We start from the raw sequence: 18528 nt of genomic DNA on the forward strand, positions 1-18528 counted from the left end.
ACATAGTTGAAACCTTGAACCCACAGAGGACCCCAAAATGAACTGTTAACCAGAAAGAAATATACATATTACTGCATGCTTAACATGGAAGTGGATAATAGATTATTAATACTTGCAAAAATATAAGTTAGCAACCAATTTTGTGTACCTGTTATTCGTATAATACAATGTAGTTGGCTGATTGCAGGATAAAATATTGAAAATGGACATTAGTTTAAACATATTTATTTATAGTGGATTGGGAAACAAGTTTTGCATCTTATATTAATTCCTTTCTACTTTAAAGGACATTGAATTGGTAAACTATTAAACCTGCATTTGGTCTCATTTTGTTCTACTATTGCTTGAATACAACCAACAACTATCTATTATTTATACCAATGGCCATGTCGGATTTTGTACAATGATATTTTTCAAAATTGGTTACAAATATTCAAACAATGGCCTTGATGATAGTACATAAATCTTTTTCTTTATTAAGAATTATACAGGATGTTTATGCTTCCTATTAGTTCCAATGGAGGGGATATGATTTACAAAGTCTTATTTTGACAAGAACTTTCATGGAACTGTAGTTCGCAGTAGTGGTCATCTTAGTAACAGAAGGATCATAATTATTTCAATCTCAGAAAGACTGTATGATAATTTTACAAATGATGAGATATACCTAATAATAAATGTGTCCATGGGACAAACATGATGCCCTTTATATGTTACATATAGCGTTATAAAGGGACATAACTCAAGAAACAGTAAAAGTGAACCTTTTGATCTTAGTTTTGTGGTAATAAGTATTTTGTATAAGTTTCATATTTGGTTGAGGCAAACTCAAGTTAGAGAGAGGAACAAATTTGGAATGTACAGATGGACGTAAAAATGCAAAACCTTTGTAACGGCAAGGCATTAAAAGCAAAGCAATGAAGATGTAACACCTTGTGTGATTTTTCTCAATGGAAAAGATTTACTCACCATCAATTTTTCTCTTTAGCATTTAAACAACAAACACTGACAGTTTAATATCATATCTCTATAGACAATCTCATTGATTTTACATAAAACAGCAGTAATACACATACAGAATTTGAAAGCATTTATAAATCTAATATATTTTCAGCACTGGTATTTTACGATTTTTTTAGAATAAACATACAAACCTTTGACAAATATTGCAATAAATTATGGTTGGATATACATGTAAAGATTGAAAAAATAATTATTTGTCAATACTGTTAACACATTTTGTGTTGAAGACTGACTTCACTAACTTTATATCCATTCTGGAAACAGATTGGAAATTATATTTTCTATTAAACTGTCTGATATTATGAAACAAAGGGATTTTAGTGTATTCTTCTTCTCAACCATATATTATCACAAACTTATTTTAATGAGCACTTCAAATGTTTGTCTATTGTTACTGATATTCTTACTGAATCAATACACCTAAATACAATCAAAGCATCTAATAGATATTTCTATTCCTGCTCATCACTAAAATTTATCACTATTTAACTATATTTACCAGACTATTAACCTGCTATAAAAGAACTATTTCTGGCATGAACTTTAAAAAAAGAAAGAGTTGATACACATAAATAGAAATAGGGTAAATTTCCATTCAAATAATTATATATCGTTTCCAAATTTGTCCTGTCAAGAATTGCTCATGTTTTTTTTATTGAATTTTTCAATGGATTTTACTGCTTTGATCTTTTCATATTTAATAAATGATGACAATAATGATATATTAAAAGGGTTATATCAAAATATTTTAACTATAATAGAATTATGGATGTTATAATAATCATTAAATCAATGTTTTTGCTGAACTTAGCAGTTATAAAATTTAACATAAAGAGCCTTTAAAACAAAGCGTTTTTGCAGCTTTTTTCACTCTTGCTTATTTCAAAACAAACACATCATGTAACAAGAATGTGTCCATAGTACAGGGATGCCCCATCCACACTATCATTTTCTATGTTCAGTAAACTGTAAAAATGGGGAAAAATTTCTAATTTGGCATTAGAATTAGAAAGATCATATCATAAGGAACATGTGTACTAAGTTCAAGTTGACTGGACTTCAACTTCATCAAAAACAACCTTGACCAAAAACTTTAACCAGAAGTGTGACAGACAGACGAACAGACGCACAGACAAGAAAACATATTGCCCATAAATGGGGCATAATAAATGGGGCATAAAAATGGATACTTTTAATTTTGATTTCATTATGAATTAAGTGGCAACTAAGAGATTGCTTACATCACATCTGAGTGAATTTCTGCAAATTCTTATGCTCACTTAAACCTTTACAGTAAAAGTCACAATTTCTGTATAACAACAATGAAGATTAAATCAAGATAGCACTTAGCATATTTTAAACATGAAGCATGCTATACATGTTTTCCTTCTTCTAAATATTGTTGTGGTTAGGGAGTTATCTCCCATGGCAAGTGAGATGTAACAAATTACCTACCCTTGGATGACCTGAAGAGGAAAATAGAACTTCTACACTTCCAGACAACACCATGTACCAGTTTGTTCCTATATCTCCTTGTCTAAACACTGAAATTTAATAGAAATCATCTCATTATTTTCAAACGTTCATTCATTTTTTGTTGTTGTAAAATCAGATTTATCATCAACAGCAGCAATTTTGTCTGGGTCTATCTATAGATAATTTTTGTTGGCAATTATTCCCCATGTTCTTATTTTTTATAAGGAACACAAATCTATTACAGGTAAGCAAATACAATATTCAACACTTTCTGAAAAAAAAGTGTTATTATTCCCAGTAAAAAGAATGCTCTTTATCTAACATAATTGCTAAAATTATCATTGATGAAACCTTTTCACACCAACAAAAAACATAAAGCAGAGACATATAAATACATGTCTTTGCATAAAGCTATATCGGGACTTGCAATAATTGTTCCCAATAGAATAACACAAAACATATATTTAGACTACAATTGATGTTTTCAAATTTTGATGTTGTACATGTGACGTCAGGCTTCCGATTTAATATCTTTTTTATCTTAAATTTTCCAGTGGGTATATGTAGCTTGGCTCAAATTAAGCCACCAGAGATATTTGATTTGCATTGATTTCCTAAAGGATGTTTTAGATGTCATTGTATTTTATTATGATTTACTGATTCATCAACTTCAGACAGCTATAAAATTTGAACTTGATGCATTCATTTGTTATAATCATTACAAAGTGACGACAGTAAACTCAGAAATTTAAGACAAATAGATAATGATATTGGATTAAATGGAAACAAAAGATTTATTTAAACAAATTTCTCATTAAAACTGCCTTTTTCCAATTGAAATCCTTAAACTAGACACATTTTTTATTGTGAAACATAAGTGTTAACTTTGTATTTATTCTTGAGACAAAGAATTTGCATAAATGATATATATTGAAGGACTAAAGATCCAAACATTAAAGGAAGGAATGTAATACATGTATTGCTCCCTTTTATTTAATTAACTACAGCTGGTTATTGACCTCATACTGACAAAAACATGCCAATGAACTTGGCCCATTTGAATTCATCTCCAAAATGTTTTTGGGCTCTCATTTCTTTCTCAAATGTTCTAAAGACTTCCACTTCCATCCAGTAGTTATCTGTATAGATTACCACCATGTCCATAAACTGCCATATAACATTCAGTGCCATAAATAATCATTTAAATGATTTTTTTATAAGCATACTTTTATGTATTTATTCAACATCTTTTAAGGGAACAATACATTTTGATCGCTCACTCTTCAATATGGTAAATTCCAGAATTAATAGCAATATTTTGACAGTTAATAGTATAAGAATGATTCAAGCATATGTGGTTTATTTTGGATCATTTGCGAAAGAGACGGCAGTGGGAGAATTGAGATAAAAATTGTATCAAGCAATGCACTATTTGAAATGTATAGATCTAAGAGAATTATCTAGTGTGAGTAAATAAATGCCTGCTATAACAAATGCAGAAAGTTATTGAGTGTGATCTAAAATTATTTAAATTCAAAATTCTGAAGGTAATATTGTTTCAAACCAAACAGATGGTTTAATCAATTTTAAAAAATCGTGTTTAAGATAGTTTATATAAAGTTTAAATGTTTCAAATTGGAGCATATATAGATTACCAATTTGCTAATTGAGAAGCAAAGCTTAATATAATTCATAGTCTTTTTCTAAATCCAAGTTGTACAACAAATTGAAGCGGTACTATCATTTTCTATGTTCAGTGGACTGTGCCATTGGGGACAAAGCTATAATTTGGCATTAAAATAGAATGATCATATCATAAGGAACATGTATACTAAGTTTCAAGTTGATTGGACTTCAACTTCATCAAAAACTACCTTGATCAAAAACTTTAACCCCAAGTGTGTCAGATGGACAGACGAACAAACAGACACACAAACAAAAGAAACCATTATGCCCCTAAGTGTGGCACAAAAACAAGTGCTTTAAGTAATAACCCACATGTAACTCCTTTGTCTAGGTCCTCGTAGTAACCATAGCAACATATTTCTTGAAGCAGGGATGACTGGAATTTTTCAAATGCTGGAATACTTTTCAGCTTTGAGAATATAATGTCTACATCTTCACCAGTTCTATCTAATGGTCTGTAAATATATAATATATATAATTCTTGTCAAAAATTCTGATCTGGTATATCTTAACAATATCTATGAATTTAAATGATAATGAAAAGTTACTTGTCCTCCATGTAAATTAGAACAACAATGAAGAAATTGAAGAAGGCAACTGGCCCTAATTTCTAAAACATTATTATTACCACAATAATCTAAAATGTGTTCCCTATTGGAAATTCTTCACAAGAATATTTTCAACGTTAGGTACAAATATTTGTCATAGCTGACCTCAATCTCTTATTTATACTGCTTCTTTTTTTTTACAGTTTAATGAGAATCTTATTACATGTACAAACATTTTACTTTAGATTATTTTTTTTACAAATGCAGTTAAATGTCAGCATCCTTTTTGACTTTTAACATGATCCTTTGGGATATAAAACTACCTATTTACCACATTTATAAAACATCAAACAAAATCAATTAATTTGTTTTCTTCAGATCCTTTGGAGACAAAAAAATAGGAGCATGCAATTACCTGTGCATATAAATGAAACTTCAGCTTTTCAAAAAAATATCAAATATGTCATTTCTATTCTGATATATCTTATGTCAAGCAAATACAAAAAACAAAAAGTAAGTTTAGTATAAAGCCTAAATTTCTGTGAGTTTGGTATAGCCTAAACCTTGATATTTGCAATCTGATACTGAGTGTGTTCATGCTTTGCTAACAATGACCTGACAACAAATTTACTTTCTGTTCTAGTGATTATTACATAAGCCAATGAAATGTCTGCCTCCAAATATTTGAAGATGCATATCATTCCAACAAAATCATAGGATCCCCAAAGGTCTGCTAAAACAGAAGTAAAACAGGGTCTTGTCTGATCTTTGTCGCAAAGTAATATGGATACAGGATGTGTTTTCCAATCAGAATACCATATCTGGCAATGTAAATCTACTTCACTCACAATTTCAAACAATCTTTATTTCTATCAGTGAAAAACATTTAAACATAGCTACATCCATTGCTGAAATGATATTAAAAGACCTACCTTTTATCAAGGCATGCAATCCATTCTGATACCATTCTGCATTACTTCTAAGTTCTACAATAGTAAAATAGTGAATTAAACATCTTTTTTCAATTTTTGACATTCTCAAATTTTTTTACACACAGACTAAATATATTTGATCAACAAGATGCAATATCAATTGTAGGTATAAAAGACCCATTCTATTAAATAACAAGGAACTCGGTTAAAATGTTGATTTAATTTTTATAATCTTTGATAAATTGTTATTTGCGTAACTGATGCTAGAGAGACACATCTTAACCAAACTGTTAGACAATATATTTCACAATAGTCCAACATTGGCAATTTTCAATGGATTGTTTCACTTTCAAATGAAATATTCAGACAAACTGACAACATAATTGTAATTGGTAACCTAAAATTAACACCAATCCAATACTTCCGTGACAAGTCAGAAGTTTTTTGGATGCAAACATGTTTTTGCACTTTGAGGAAATAAACATAGTTATTAAACGAAACAATTTCAAAGACGGTGTGAGAATCTTAAGATCAAGAAATTGGTGAGGGACTTAGAGTCTACTTTGTGTGGAGGCAAGTGTAATAAATGATCTATTAACTGTCCCGACAGAATACAAAGGCAAATATTCTTACTTCTGTTGATTTATGTTACCGAGAGAAATAATGCTAGTGGAAGAAGAGTTAAGCTGCCTGCACTTACATTTACCAGAAGCAAAGAGTTTCAGCAGCATACATTTACATCTGATTTCTTAAATATTTTTTTTTCTTTGAATTTTTGTTCAAATGATTTACACTATATTTTTTTTTCAAAATTACATTTTATTTAAGGTTAAAACTTGGGAAGTTTTAAAATATGTATAATTCTTAAAATGCTTAATTGACAGGTTGCCATCATCTCACAGTGACCAAGATAGATCAAATCTAACTTTTCAACAGCCTCAATTGTAAACATAAGTAAATCATAAAACTTTCAAACCCTCTATCTCAGTAATCCTATTCAACTTATATAAGGTGATTTGATGTCCGACTTTATCAATCTACTGGACAATTCACAATAAGGAAGTAAATCAATAGAAAGCTTGATTAGTCCATGTAATCTCAAATGACCAACAAGTAATGGTCACTACTGTCCTTTGTATAATCTGGTCAATCAGATTACATCTTCATTTGTATATATAAATTGGTCAATATGTTTTGATAGAGTCATGTTAATATTGCTTTTTCATCTCAGAAATGTCCGCAGTGTGATTCATTATGTTTTCAGTATAAATCAATTTAATTGAATACTGATCCACCTAGCAGGAACATAATACACTATATATTGGATATTCCTGATAATGTTATTCAGACTAATTAATCCATTTAAACTGGTATACTCCCTATAATAACTCATGCCAAATCTTTTGAACAAAAAAATCTCTTTTTCTTTTAATTACAGCAAGACTTATATACAAAAAAGCTAGACAATTATCTAAAATGCATATATATTATCACATATTTAGTAATTATATGTTCATATGATCATTATCAGCCATTTAATTTGTGGACTTATTACATGTAATCGCCCTCCAATTTCATAGCTGGTCATTGTCTTTTACTTTCATTTTTAAGCTTTCAGTTGTAGATAAATAGCTTTTTCAGAATACTACAAAACCTTGTTAAACAGATAGTGTTATGTCATTGTTGTCTCCATACATAAGTTAACCTTTAAAAAGTGTCTTGGCTTTAAATATGACATTTTGGATGTTGATACCATCTAATCCAACAAAACTGCAAGAGTAGACTTGATGCAGTTAAGAACAATATGACAAAGGAGGTCATTACTCATACAACCTCCTTGGTATGTCAAAAAACAAATGCAGACAAAAAACACAAGCGACAATGACTTATCTTGGCACAGTTGAACATGTTTTGAGAGACCATTCCTTTACCAGGTGGAACCATTACAAATCCAGAATTCTCTGAAATAACTATGTTTTTTTTTAAATTTCAAATAGAGAATCAAATATGTTTCAATAAACTCATCATAGATACCATGATTGAAATTTCATATTTGTGCCGGATGCACGTTTCGTCCTCAAAGACTCATCAGTGACGCTCAAATAAAAAAAAGAAAATTCGTAAGGGTTCCACGGAACCCAGTGTCTCGCCTACTTTTGCTGTTAATCGCAGACTCAACAAAAATGAGGAAAAACATCAATAAAAATTTCCCTCTCGATACTGTCTTTTGATTGAAAGAAGCTTCCAAGTTTGGTAAAAAAATCCAGGATAGTTTATGAATCTAATAAATGTTTTATAAACTTTAACTGCAGACTGTATGTAATGTTAACTGGAAGAAAAACTAAGTCCATTTATAAGTAAAGTACAGAAAAAGTGATTGTTTTGTTTACAAAATTTACTTCTGAATAATATCTTATGATCAGAAACAAGCTTTTGTCTAAGTTTGGTAGAAATCCAGGATAGCTTAAGAACATTATAAAAATTTTAAAAACTTAAACCAGAGTGAATGTTTTGTTTCTGTCAAAAAAACTAAGTCCATTTATAAGTAAAATACGGAAAAGTGGAAATTTATTTTTACAAAATTTTCTTCTTGATACTATCTTATGATCATAAACAAGCTTCTGTCCAAGTTTGGTACAAATCAAGGATAGTTTAAGAAAGTTATTAAAATTTCAAAAACTTTAACCACAGAGTGAATATTTGTGGACGCCACCGCCAATGACAACGACACCGACGATGACGGAATGTAGGATCGCTTAGTCTCGCTTTTTCGACTAAAGTCGAAGGCTCAACAATAAAAAGGACAAATAAAGTAGGAACTAAGATGTTTTGGTTTTTTTTTTCATTCCTTGAATTATAAATCAAACTCTCAATATTCCATAAAATATAAAACACAGAAGCTTTTCTTAACAGTCTAAACTGAAAGCTACACAAGAATTTCAGCTAGAACAGAAAATCTTTAAAATGTCTGTAATTCAAACTACAACACCAGCGTGTATATAGCATCTACAGAAACAAAACATTTTCATACATCTTAAATGATAAGCTTTATAAGTATAACATCTAACATAGGTTACATTTTCATATTAATTCAATCATTATAAGCTAAGAAATTGTACATTATGACCTAATCAAGGAAATTTCAAGATGCCAACATTGACATATTTAACTGATCTTGTATTTAATTAAAGCAATATATGGGTTCACATTTTCTGGAGAAAATTCCATGAAAGGTTTCAATAACAGATCAACTTACCACAGATAATTATTTAATCAAATCTCCCTCTTAGTTTTTAATTCAATGGTATAGAAATTGTCTATCTCTTTTCCAGCAATTCAGTATGATATAATTGATCTATACACTTAAATCCAAGCATAATATTAAACAATAAAAATTTTCACTTTTATTTTGAGAAATCAATTTGTTAAGTTTAACTGTTAGTTTCATTAAACTTCAACAAATGAAAAGCTACTGATGCCAGCATTCACAGCTTTTGTGTTGAAATTGTATGGCTATTCTTGACCGTCTAAATTAATAGTGTTCATTAATTATTAATTTGTCATGCTAGATTACAATTATATATATCTAAAATTCTCTTATTAGCAAAGTCTGTCAGATTAAATCGTATGGTCAAGAATGACTACAGTGGCTTAAGTGGTCAATCATGCAAGTCAATAGCAATAGGGATCAAATCATAAACTAGAGGCGGCTTGAGGATTGTATTTTTCATTTGTTTATGTACTAAAGTGTGCTATTTTTTGAAAAAAATAAAATCAAAACAAGAATATGTCCATAGTACATGAATGTCCAAAACTCTAATATGGCATTTAAATTAGAAAATTCATATCATAGCTATATAGGGAACATGTATACTAAGTTTGAAGTTGATAGGACTTCCACTTCATCAAAAACTACCTTGACCAGAAAACTTGTGACCTTGAGAGAACATTTGTAATCAAGGTAGACATTTGATGTTTTAAAGGTTCCTAAAGTATAATGATGGTCAAGTCTTTGTTCATTTCAATGAGAAAATGCTAGACATGCCACACCTTCAATCAATGAACATTTTTAAACCGTGCATTTAGAAGACAAGAGCTAGCAAACTTTTTGCTGATAGACTTAAAATGTTCAATATCTTATTGAATCCTTTAAAATGATTCCACTTACACGCCATTGATTTCCAATCTTACACTTAAACAGTATTTACTTATGGCTTATTTAACCCTCCAGGTATTCTAAAGTAAATAAAACAACACTTTCTGTATAGATAATGTCTGAAACGCAAAACAAAGTTGATAAAAAAAATTTCTGAAGTACAAAATAAAGTTGAGAAAAATTTGTAAATAGCAGAACAAAAGATATTTTATTATTGTTCATTGGTGCTGTTCCTGCTCATAAAAGTGTATTCCATTTGAATGGTCTCTTAAAAAAACAAAAAAAAAACAAACTATCCATTAGGCTAAGTTTACTTTAAGAGACAAAAAGATTTAACTGTGCACTAAACAAAATTTTACAATTCACTTAATGCAAATACTAGTTGTATAATAACTATTTTAAAGGCATATATATATTTGATTTCTTCATAATAGATAAAAAAAATGTTGTCCAAGAAAATTATTAAAGTCCATAGATGTCAGAAACAATAGGTCACTGTACAGCCTTCAACATAGAGCAAGACCCATACCATATAGTCAGCTATAAAATGTCTGAAAACTGCCAACTGGACATGTACACCATACAATTTTTCCTCACACCAAATATAGTTGACCTATTGCTTGTAGTTTCTGAGATACAGAATTGACTACAAAATTTAACCTTGATAATTGATCCATAAAAGGAGGTCAAGGTCAAGGTCAGGTGAATCCAGTCTGAGGGAAATGTCCGCCTTTCAAGGTTCCATACATCAAACATAGCTATCCTATTACTAATAGTGAGTATATCATATTACAATTTTTTTTTTCTTTTCAAGAAGTTGATAATTATAAACCATGAAAATGAGGTCAAGGACATCAATGACAATGACGGAAACTTGTAAAAAGCATCAGCAACTAATCTTCAGTAAAATCTAAATTCAAGGGAGTAAAGTAAAAAAATAGAAACTTAAATATATCCAGTTTTAATCTGTTTTAAAACGTCATCCTCACTGCTAAAAGCAGGTTAAATTATCTTTAGAAAAAACAACAATTAATGGAATTTGACAATATGAAACCTACCTTTCTCTTAAAATCAATAGAATCATCAAATAATGCCATTAAACCTTTAAGATCAAAAGAGTGGACTACTTAACGATCACATATAAAAAGTATCCACATCATCATTATAGACATACTAAACTAACATAGATTTATATATGGCACACTATAAAGGCAGATAAACAGTTTATTGTGCTTCGCTCTTTCATATTTTTGTAATCAATAGATAGTGATTATTATTTTTTCTTAAATCCTACCCCATAATCAATCATAATACAGGCTTGTAAACAAGAGTATAATATTGATGCATATAAAAATTCTTCTTTTGTTTACCATTTAGCAAAGTTTTAACAAAAAGGTGTTATTTTAATTAAGGTTGATATAAACCGGTCTCATTCCAATAATTGGTTTCAGTGGGGGATAAAACAATGGCATTGTTTAGTAGCGATAGCATATCAGTTTTAAAATAATTCATTTAATAAAAGTAAGCAAGAATGTGTTCATAGTACAAGGATGCCCCATTCACTCCGGTGCTTTGCTTTTGCACCAATTGGCATTTCATTTGCGCCAAAAAAATCTTTCATTTGCACCACAAACCATATTTCATTTGAGCCAATATTATAGGTAAATACAGGTAAATACAGTTCTGTTATAAATCAAAGTGATGATAAAAACCTGAAAATAAAACCTAAAAGAAAGCACTATACACTGGAGTAATATGAGACAGTTTTAAGCTTTATACACTATGGTAAAGTTATAATAAGTCTGTCCATAACAGTTGTTATTCTGGAATTCAGCAAGTTTTTTTGGGACAACTTAACGACTTTTCTCCCATTTTTCAGAACATATGACAACCTATATGTGTGATGATTGTGATCATAAAAAAATGCAGACTTATTCCATCTGTTTGTCTCTGAATACAGGGACATAATTTTTGGCTCTCTCTTGACACTATTTGCGAGTTTGGTTTAGAAACGATGCTAGTCCGTCGAAAGGGGGATGATTAATGGCTGACCCGTGTTAAAACAGAGCAATATCTTTTGCACGTAAAAGACATTCTTGTAGATTTCGAAAATTAGCAGGGTAATGCTGCTACAAGGCAGTACTCGCACCCACAAAGTGGAAAGGGATTAATATAAGTTGTAATAACTTGTTTCCCAATCCGATATAAATAAATATGTTTAAACTCATTGATAATGTCCGTTATGACACCTGAAACATGAGAACACAATATAATTCTAAACCTCAGTTTTGTATTAGAAATAAGTACAAACTCACTTAATCATCCAGGGGAAATATTATACTGTAGAAACAAATCTCGTTCACGATAGAGCAGTTAATATTGAACTTTTCCGTTATATATTACCTGTACTACCTCTGAAATGGTGCAAATGAAGTTTTTATTTTTGGCACAAATGAAATATAACCTTGTGGCGCAAATGAAAGATTGGATTTTTCAAAAATTGGCGCAAATGCAATGCGCCCTGCACACTATCAATTACTATGTTCAGTGGACCAAGAAATTGGGGTAAAAACTCTAATACTGCATTACAATTAGGAAGATCAGATCATAGGGAACATGTATACTAAATTTCAAGTTTATTGGACTTCAACTTCATCAAGAACTGTTACTTGAAGAGGGACAAACAGACAAACGAACAGGCGCACCAAAAGAAACCATAATGCCACTAGGTGGGGCATCAAAATATTTAGATATTAAAGCAAGCCTTCAAAATTTTAAAGAATTGTGACAATCATTCATTTTCTCCATTTTTCAGAACATATGACAGACTTCAGACTGTCAATACTGAATGATTTATAGGCTGTTTTTAGTCAGTTTCAGTTCTCAATAAAACCAAGCTCAATTGACTTTGATTTAAATTATGTAAATATAATCAATTTGCAACTACAGCGAATAATTAAGATTTCGTCACTAAATTGTATAAACAAGTAATTGCTATAAACCAAAACATTAAGGCAAAATATATACCGGTAATATGAAAATCATGCAGACACCATTAAACATATCAAATTTAGAATGTAAGAAGTTTGTGAGGTGTGGGCAGAAAGCCTAAAGATATCTTTTTATGACAATAAAGAGCTAGTCAGAAATAGTGAAGTGTATTAAAGAACTGTTTGTTATTATTGCCCAATGCATAGAAAGGATAAAAAAGGAGATGTGGGGAAATCATCAATGAAAGAGCAACTCACAGGAATAAATAACCAGAACACATCTATGCAATATACCAAGCTCCTATTTGTCCTGGAACTGTAAATAAATTCAAAAAATATGGCAGGTTTAAAGTAAGTGTTACAGGTCTCAACCCTCCTCTTTTTTAATTGTAATCTGTAGATTTAAACATATCTAAAAAAAAACATAAAAAGAAAAACCAATAAAAGAAAACCCTTTACAAAAAAAATACAGTGAAAATGATGAGAAAAACACAATTAAAAAATTTAATTTCCCCCAACTTCATAGCATTTACAAAATAAGAGTATACTACCTGCTATACTTAAGCATTGCTAACATCTTGTCTAATTTGGTTTTTTTTTCAACCCAAAAAATGAATTAAAAGCTATAATTGTCCATTATCATACATACAAAACAGAGATAGCTATAAAAATTGATATTAATACCTTAATATTACTGTTCAACTAGACTGCTGTATTAAATTAATACTACTAATTAATAATTTAGTATTAAGATAATTAAGTGAAAAAAAACCTACCTGCCCAAAATGTCAAAAAGAGTGAGACACTATTTCACTTCCCGAAGTGTGAACAATATCTAAACACCTGTGACACATACCATGACTTTTTGTCAACTTGTTACTATAGAAACTATTTAATTAAACGACAATGTATGTTAGGATACTGTGAATTATTTATCTTTTTTTTAGTGAAAAGAAAAATTGTCTACTTATTCAAATAGTTCCCTTGAAAGACATTTTGAAGTTGTACAGTATCAATGTCTTAATATAATTATGATGTCTGAGACGATTTCTCTACGTAAATTACAACTTTCTTATTCACTTACCAGTAAATTGATTCTTCGTTCCCTTAAGCTCATAGTAAGCTTAACATTACTATAAACTATATATCGTTGACAAAAGGATCTATATTAAACAATTATTTTATCTTCTAGCAGATTATGTCCTGCCGAAGCGGCTAAAATGGCCATGTGCTTAGTCAAAAGATTTATGCAAGATCAGGCCACCAATTATAAGCTTTATTTTTTCCATTATGTGGTTTATCATTTTTGTTTTGTTAAAAGTCAGCTATCAATTTTTTTAGCACACAATGATTAAGAACTGTTTCCGGTAAAAATGAAAAACCATAAAATTTCAAGTGATGTACAAGATATTTAATGAGGAAAGAAATTAATAATAACATGTAATTCCCATAGATCATTATTATAACAATTTTAATATTTCTACTAATTCAAATTTAGACTTTCCTAAAAAGAAAATATAATCTGCAAGAGGATTGGCATGTTACAGAGAAATTCACAGTTTAATTGTGCATTAATATCTTTTATTGGTTCAAATCATCTTTAATTTTTACAAATTCCAGAGAAACATGCACATGTAACCAATAACCAATTTGGTGGCTGGCAAGTGGTAAAATTTATTTTTTAATTTTACAATTGTGTTAATTGAGCTACAGTTTTTTCCATAGGACCTATGGTGCTACCTGAATTAATTTTAATATAGAAAGTAATTATAAAATGATACTATTATTTTGGGGAACCATAGGTCTTGGGGAGAAAGAACATTGAGGAGCTCAAATGGGCCAACTATAATAGCCTAATTTAAATAAACAAGAACTGGGAGCAAAGCTCAAAAAATATACATTTGCCTCTGTATAAAGTAATGGCAAAGTATATAACCTTTTTAATGAAATCCAAAGCATAATTAGGAAAAAACCATGATAGGTGTACAATGGGATTACAAGGTTAAATTTCTGAGAGAGGAAGATGAAAATGAGTACTGTAGTGTAAACTATATGACACCATCTTCAAAACATAGGTATAAAAAGAAGAAGTATTAAAATGACAAAATTTCTAAAATTATTCAAAATATTTTCAAAAATTATTTGGTTTCAGGAGAAGATTTTTGAGAAGAAAAATATAGGATGACCAATGACAAAGACAGACTCTATTTAAAGTGATGGCAATAGTTCATATGCAGAAAAGGATAAAACCATTACACTGTTTTCAGTTATTTATTGGGCAAATTATTTTATAATCAACAACAAAGTTACAGGATTTCTGTATGACTTGTTGACTTAAAATTTTCTAACAGGATCAACCTGATAATTGCATCAGACTTGTTGCTGTGCAACTTAAAGATAACAGCCATAATTTACGTAAAATTGAATTTATATCCTCACAAATTATTCAGTTCATTATAATTTGGTATAATTTGCACAGTTCATCCACAGTTTAAACGTAGTCTATTACTAATAACTTTATAAATTGAGCTGTTAGTTTGTTTTTATTAGTGCAAACAACAGTACAGCATGCATGATACTATTCCAGAATGTCAACATAGGAAATTTAACTTGTGTGTGATAGAGTAAGGTTTAGGACACAATATGCTTTATATTTTGTCATTCTGGATCCATTTTGAGCTTACGACACATAAATCTAATATGATTGTAAACCTTTGAACAAAATTTCAGAAAAAATCCTAAAAGAAATAAATAGGCGAGAGTTTTCCCATTAATTTACATTTCAAAGCAGCATAATTTCTTTGAAAAAGTTGATTGTAGCTGAATTTTAATCTCATTCAAAACATTGTAGGTTTTTTTTCATTACAAAGCTGATTTTCGTTTTAAAGATCATTAATATAAAATTTAAGAAGAATTCATCAACTGCACTTGAGAAATAGCAGAGATATGAGAGATTGATTGAATCATTGTAGACTGTTTTAACGCAACCTTTATTAGCACCATATTTTGGCGATTGCATGGCTGCCAGTTTTTATGAGAAAAACCAACTACCTTCGATAGGAAAACTGACTATCCTAGTCAATTAAGATTAGAGTCAAGTGCCTTGGCATGGGCTGGGTTCAAACTTACAAACTCAGTGCTGACTGGCTATTGATAAAAGTGGTAGAAATACTTTAACCACTTGGCCACCAAGGTCCCCAAGAGATGAGAGAGTTAATGAAAATATAACTATATAACTTACTCTTCAGTCCTAAGACCAAGGTACAAGTTTCCTCTCAAACTGAGAAGTTTGTTACCAGCAGCTGTATAATCCTATTAACAGATTTTGAACATAAGGCAGGTAATTTTACTTAAAACAGGTATTAATGATAGACATTTTAGAACAATTTCCTACTCAGAACAATATCCTATTCAACCTCTAATTATCACTGGAATCATTAGCTATATGAAAATTTGAATTGATATAAATATAATTAACTGATAATACATTCAATTTGTGTCTACAGATTTCACACTATTGACGTCATGTTGACGTTAAACTATTATCACTTTTAATATACTTTAGTCCTCCTTATAATCTCACAAGCAGCTCATCAAATGTGACACAGTGCTATTTTAAGTGTAAACATCTGTCTTTGTTATCTGGATACATGTTTTTTTTCAAAGTCTATTCAAAAATGTGAAATATAAAAAAACACAAAAACAAAAATATTTCAAAAGATATTGACAGACCTTATCTTTTTTTTATAATTTGAATAAAATGGCATCAGCTATGTTTAACCACAAAACATTCTGAATATGCCTGTCCCAGTTCAGGAGCTGTTAATTCATTGGTAGTAGTTTGTTACTGTATATAGTATAAGTTTTTTTGTTTATTGTTTTGTACATAAACAAAGCTGTTAGTTTTCTCTTTTTGTTTTGTTTAAAATTTGTTATTTCAGGTCTTAGCTTACTATGCAGATTGGGTTTGCTCATTGTTGAAACTGTACAGTGACCTTGACCTATAACCTTCTACATCATATTGTCTCTGTTGGAGAGTTATCTCATTAGCAATCATACCACAACATCTTATTTTTATAAGGGGTGTATTTCAAGAAATATGCACTTGTTCTTATACATTTATGATTTGGAGATTTGTTTCATATTTGTAGTTATTCCTCTACTATTCTCTTTAAATATGAACATATAATAAGAGAGTTAGTCTTTCAGGCTGTGTGGAGGCCTTATGATGTTTTCCAGTGCTTTAGGTTTTTTTTTGTTCAGTGTTGAAGACCTCATTGTGACTATAAGATAAAGAACAACCCTGTTCCTTTGCTTTTATAAGAATTTTGCTGTGCATGTACTGTCATGTATGAACACCCAATATCCTTTGATTTTCTACTATTTTTTTCTATGATACTAAAATTTTAAGAGTTCAATCACCTCAGACCATGTGTACTAAGTTCGAAGTTGATAAAAATGGACTAGAAAAGATTATGAATTATCAAAAAAGAAAATTAATACTCATATCCAGAAAAGGAGCTGGTATCAAATTTCATAAAATTAAGTATCTTTGAACCAGGGAATAATCACCTGTTCCCATAGACACACAGAATTTGTCATATCTGAAAGTATGGCACATACCAGTAGATTGGATTTCACTTGGTAATGAAATGTATTAAATCAAATTATACAACAAACAAATGATGCTGTCTTTCCAGTCAGATTTTGAGAAATTGAAATTCCTATTGAAAATTATGATTTAGACATTTATTAAGTTTTATACACAACACAATTTAAGATATATGTTTTATTATTAAAATATCAAAACATACTAAAACGACAACTAAATATTAAAATAAACTGTATCATAACAGTACATATCTTTCTACATTGTATGACAAACTATATAATACATTATTGGCTTTCTGGGGGCTAATCATTCCCTTAAGAGAATTGAAATAAACATTTCAAACTATTCAAAATATGAGAAAATAAATTCAAAACTTATCAAAATATGAGAAAAATAAAAATAAGCGATTAGTAAAAAATGTTCCTGGGGCGATCCCCAGGAATGAACCTATGTGTTTCCTGGGGCGATCCCCAGGAATGAGCCTATGTGTTTCCTGGGGCGATCCCCAGGAATGAACCTATGTGTTTCCTGGGGCGATCCCCAGGAATGAACCTATGTGTTTCCTGGGGCGATCCCCAGGAATGAGCCTATGTGTTTCCTGGGGCGTTCCCCAGGAATGAACCTATGTGTTTCCTGGGGCGATCCCCAGGAATGAGCCTATGTGTTTCCTGGGGCGATCCCCAGGAATGAACCTACATTCCTCGACAGGAATGAACCTAATTGCTCCTGGGCGATCCCAGCGTAGTAAAAATACTACTTAAAATACAATTTGTTCCTCGACAGGAATTAACCTATCTGATGTATTATTGAATTGGGGGAGTATGATTCCCCTGGAATTAAAAAGAAAAGGCACATATCATTTCCATATGAGTAGCCCCTAAACAAGAGATGAATAAATATTAATATATATAAACTAACAAACAAGATATATGAAGAAAATATAACATGTCATATAGCAATTTCAAATCACTCTTTCTATAACTTCAATTTTATAGATGATATATTTTAACTTCGCAGGAATGCATAGCATGAAAACACTTTAGCTTGAATGAAAATATAACAAACTAAACAACTGTATGAATATTCTTAAACAGAAATAGCAAGA

General features: G+C 30.2%; 1 protein-coding gene across 2 annotated transcripts in view; it reads right to left on the reverse strand.

The window, feature by feature from the left end:
- Positions 1 to 18528, reverse strand: part of LOC143068148 (rap guanine nucleotide exchange factor 4-like) — a 103859-nt gene that overhangs the window by 76262 nt on the left and 9069 nt on the right. Inside the window, exons 1-4 of one of the 2 annotated variants that reach the window (XM_076241956.1) lie at positions 13070 to 13114; positions 5666 to 5719; positions 4498 to 4640; positions 2479 to 2567 (exon numbers count right to left, since the gene is read on the reverse strand). In XM_076241956.1, the coding sequence (XP_076098071.1) occupies positions 2479 to 2567; positions 4498 to 4640; positions 5666 to 5700 (267 nt within the window). In that variant the 5' untranslated portion in view covers positions 5701 to 5719; positions 13070 to 13114. Of the gene's footprint in view, positions 1 to 2478; positions 2568 to 4497; positions 4641 to 5665; positions 5720 to 13069; positions 13115 to 18528 lie in introns of those variants that run through there. The other variant, XM_076241955.1, reaches the window with a different exon arrangement.

This window comes from Mytilus galloprovincialis, chromosome 3 (genome assembly GCF_965363235.1).
Source record: "Mytilus galloprovincialis chromosome 3, xbMytGall1.hap1.1, whole genome shotgun sequence".
NCBI classification, from domain to species: Eukaryota; Metazoa; Mollusca; class Bivalvia; order Mytilida; family Mytilidae; genus Mytilus; species Mytilus galloprovincialis.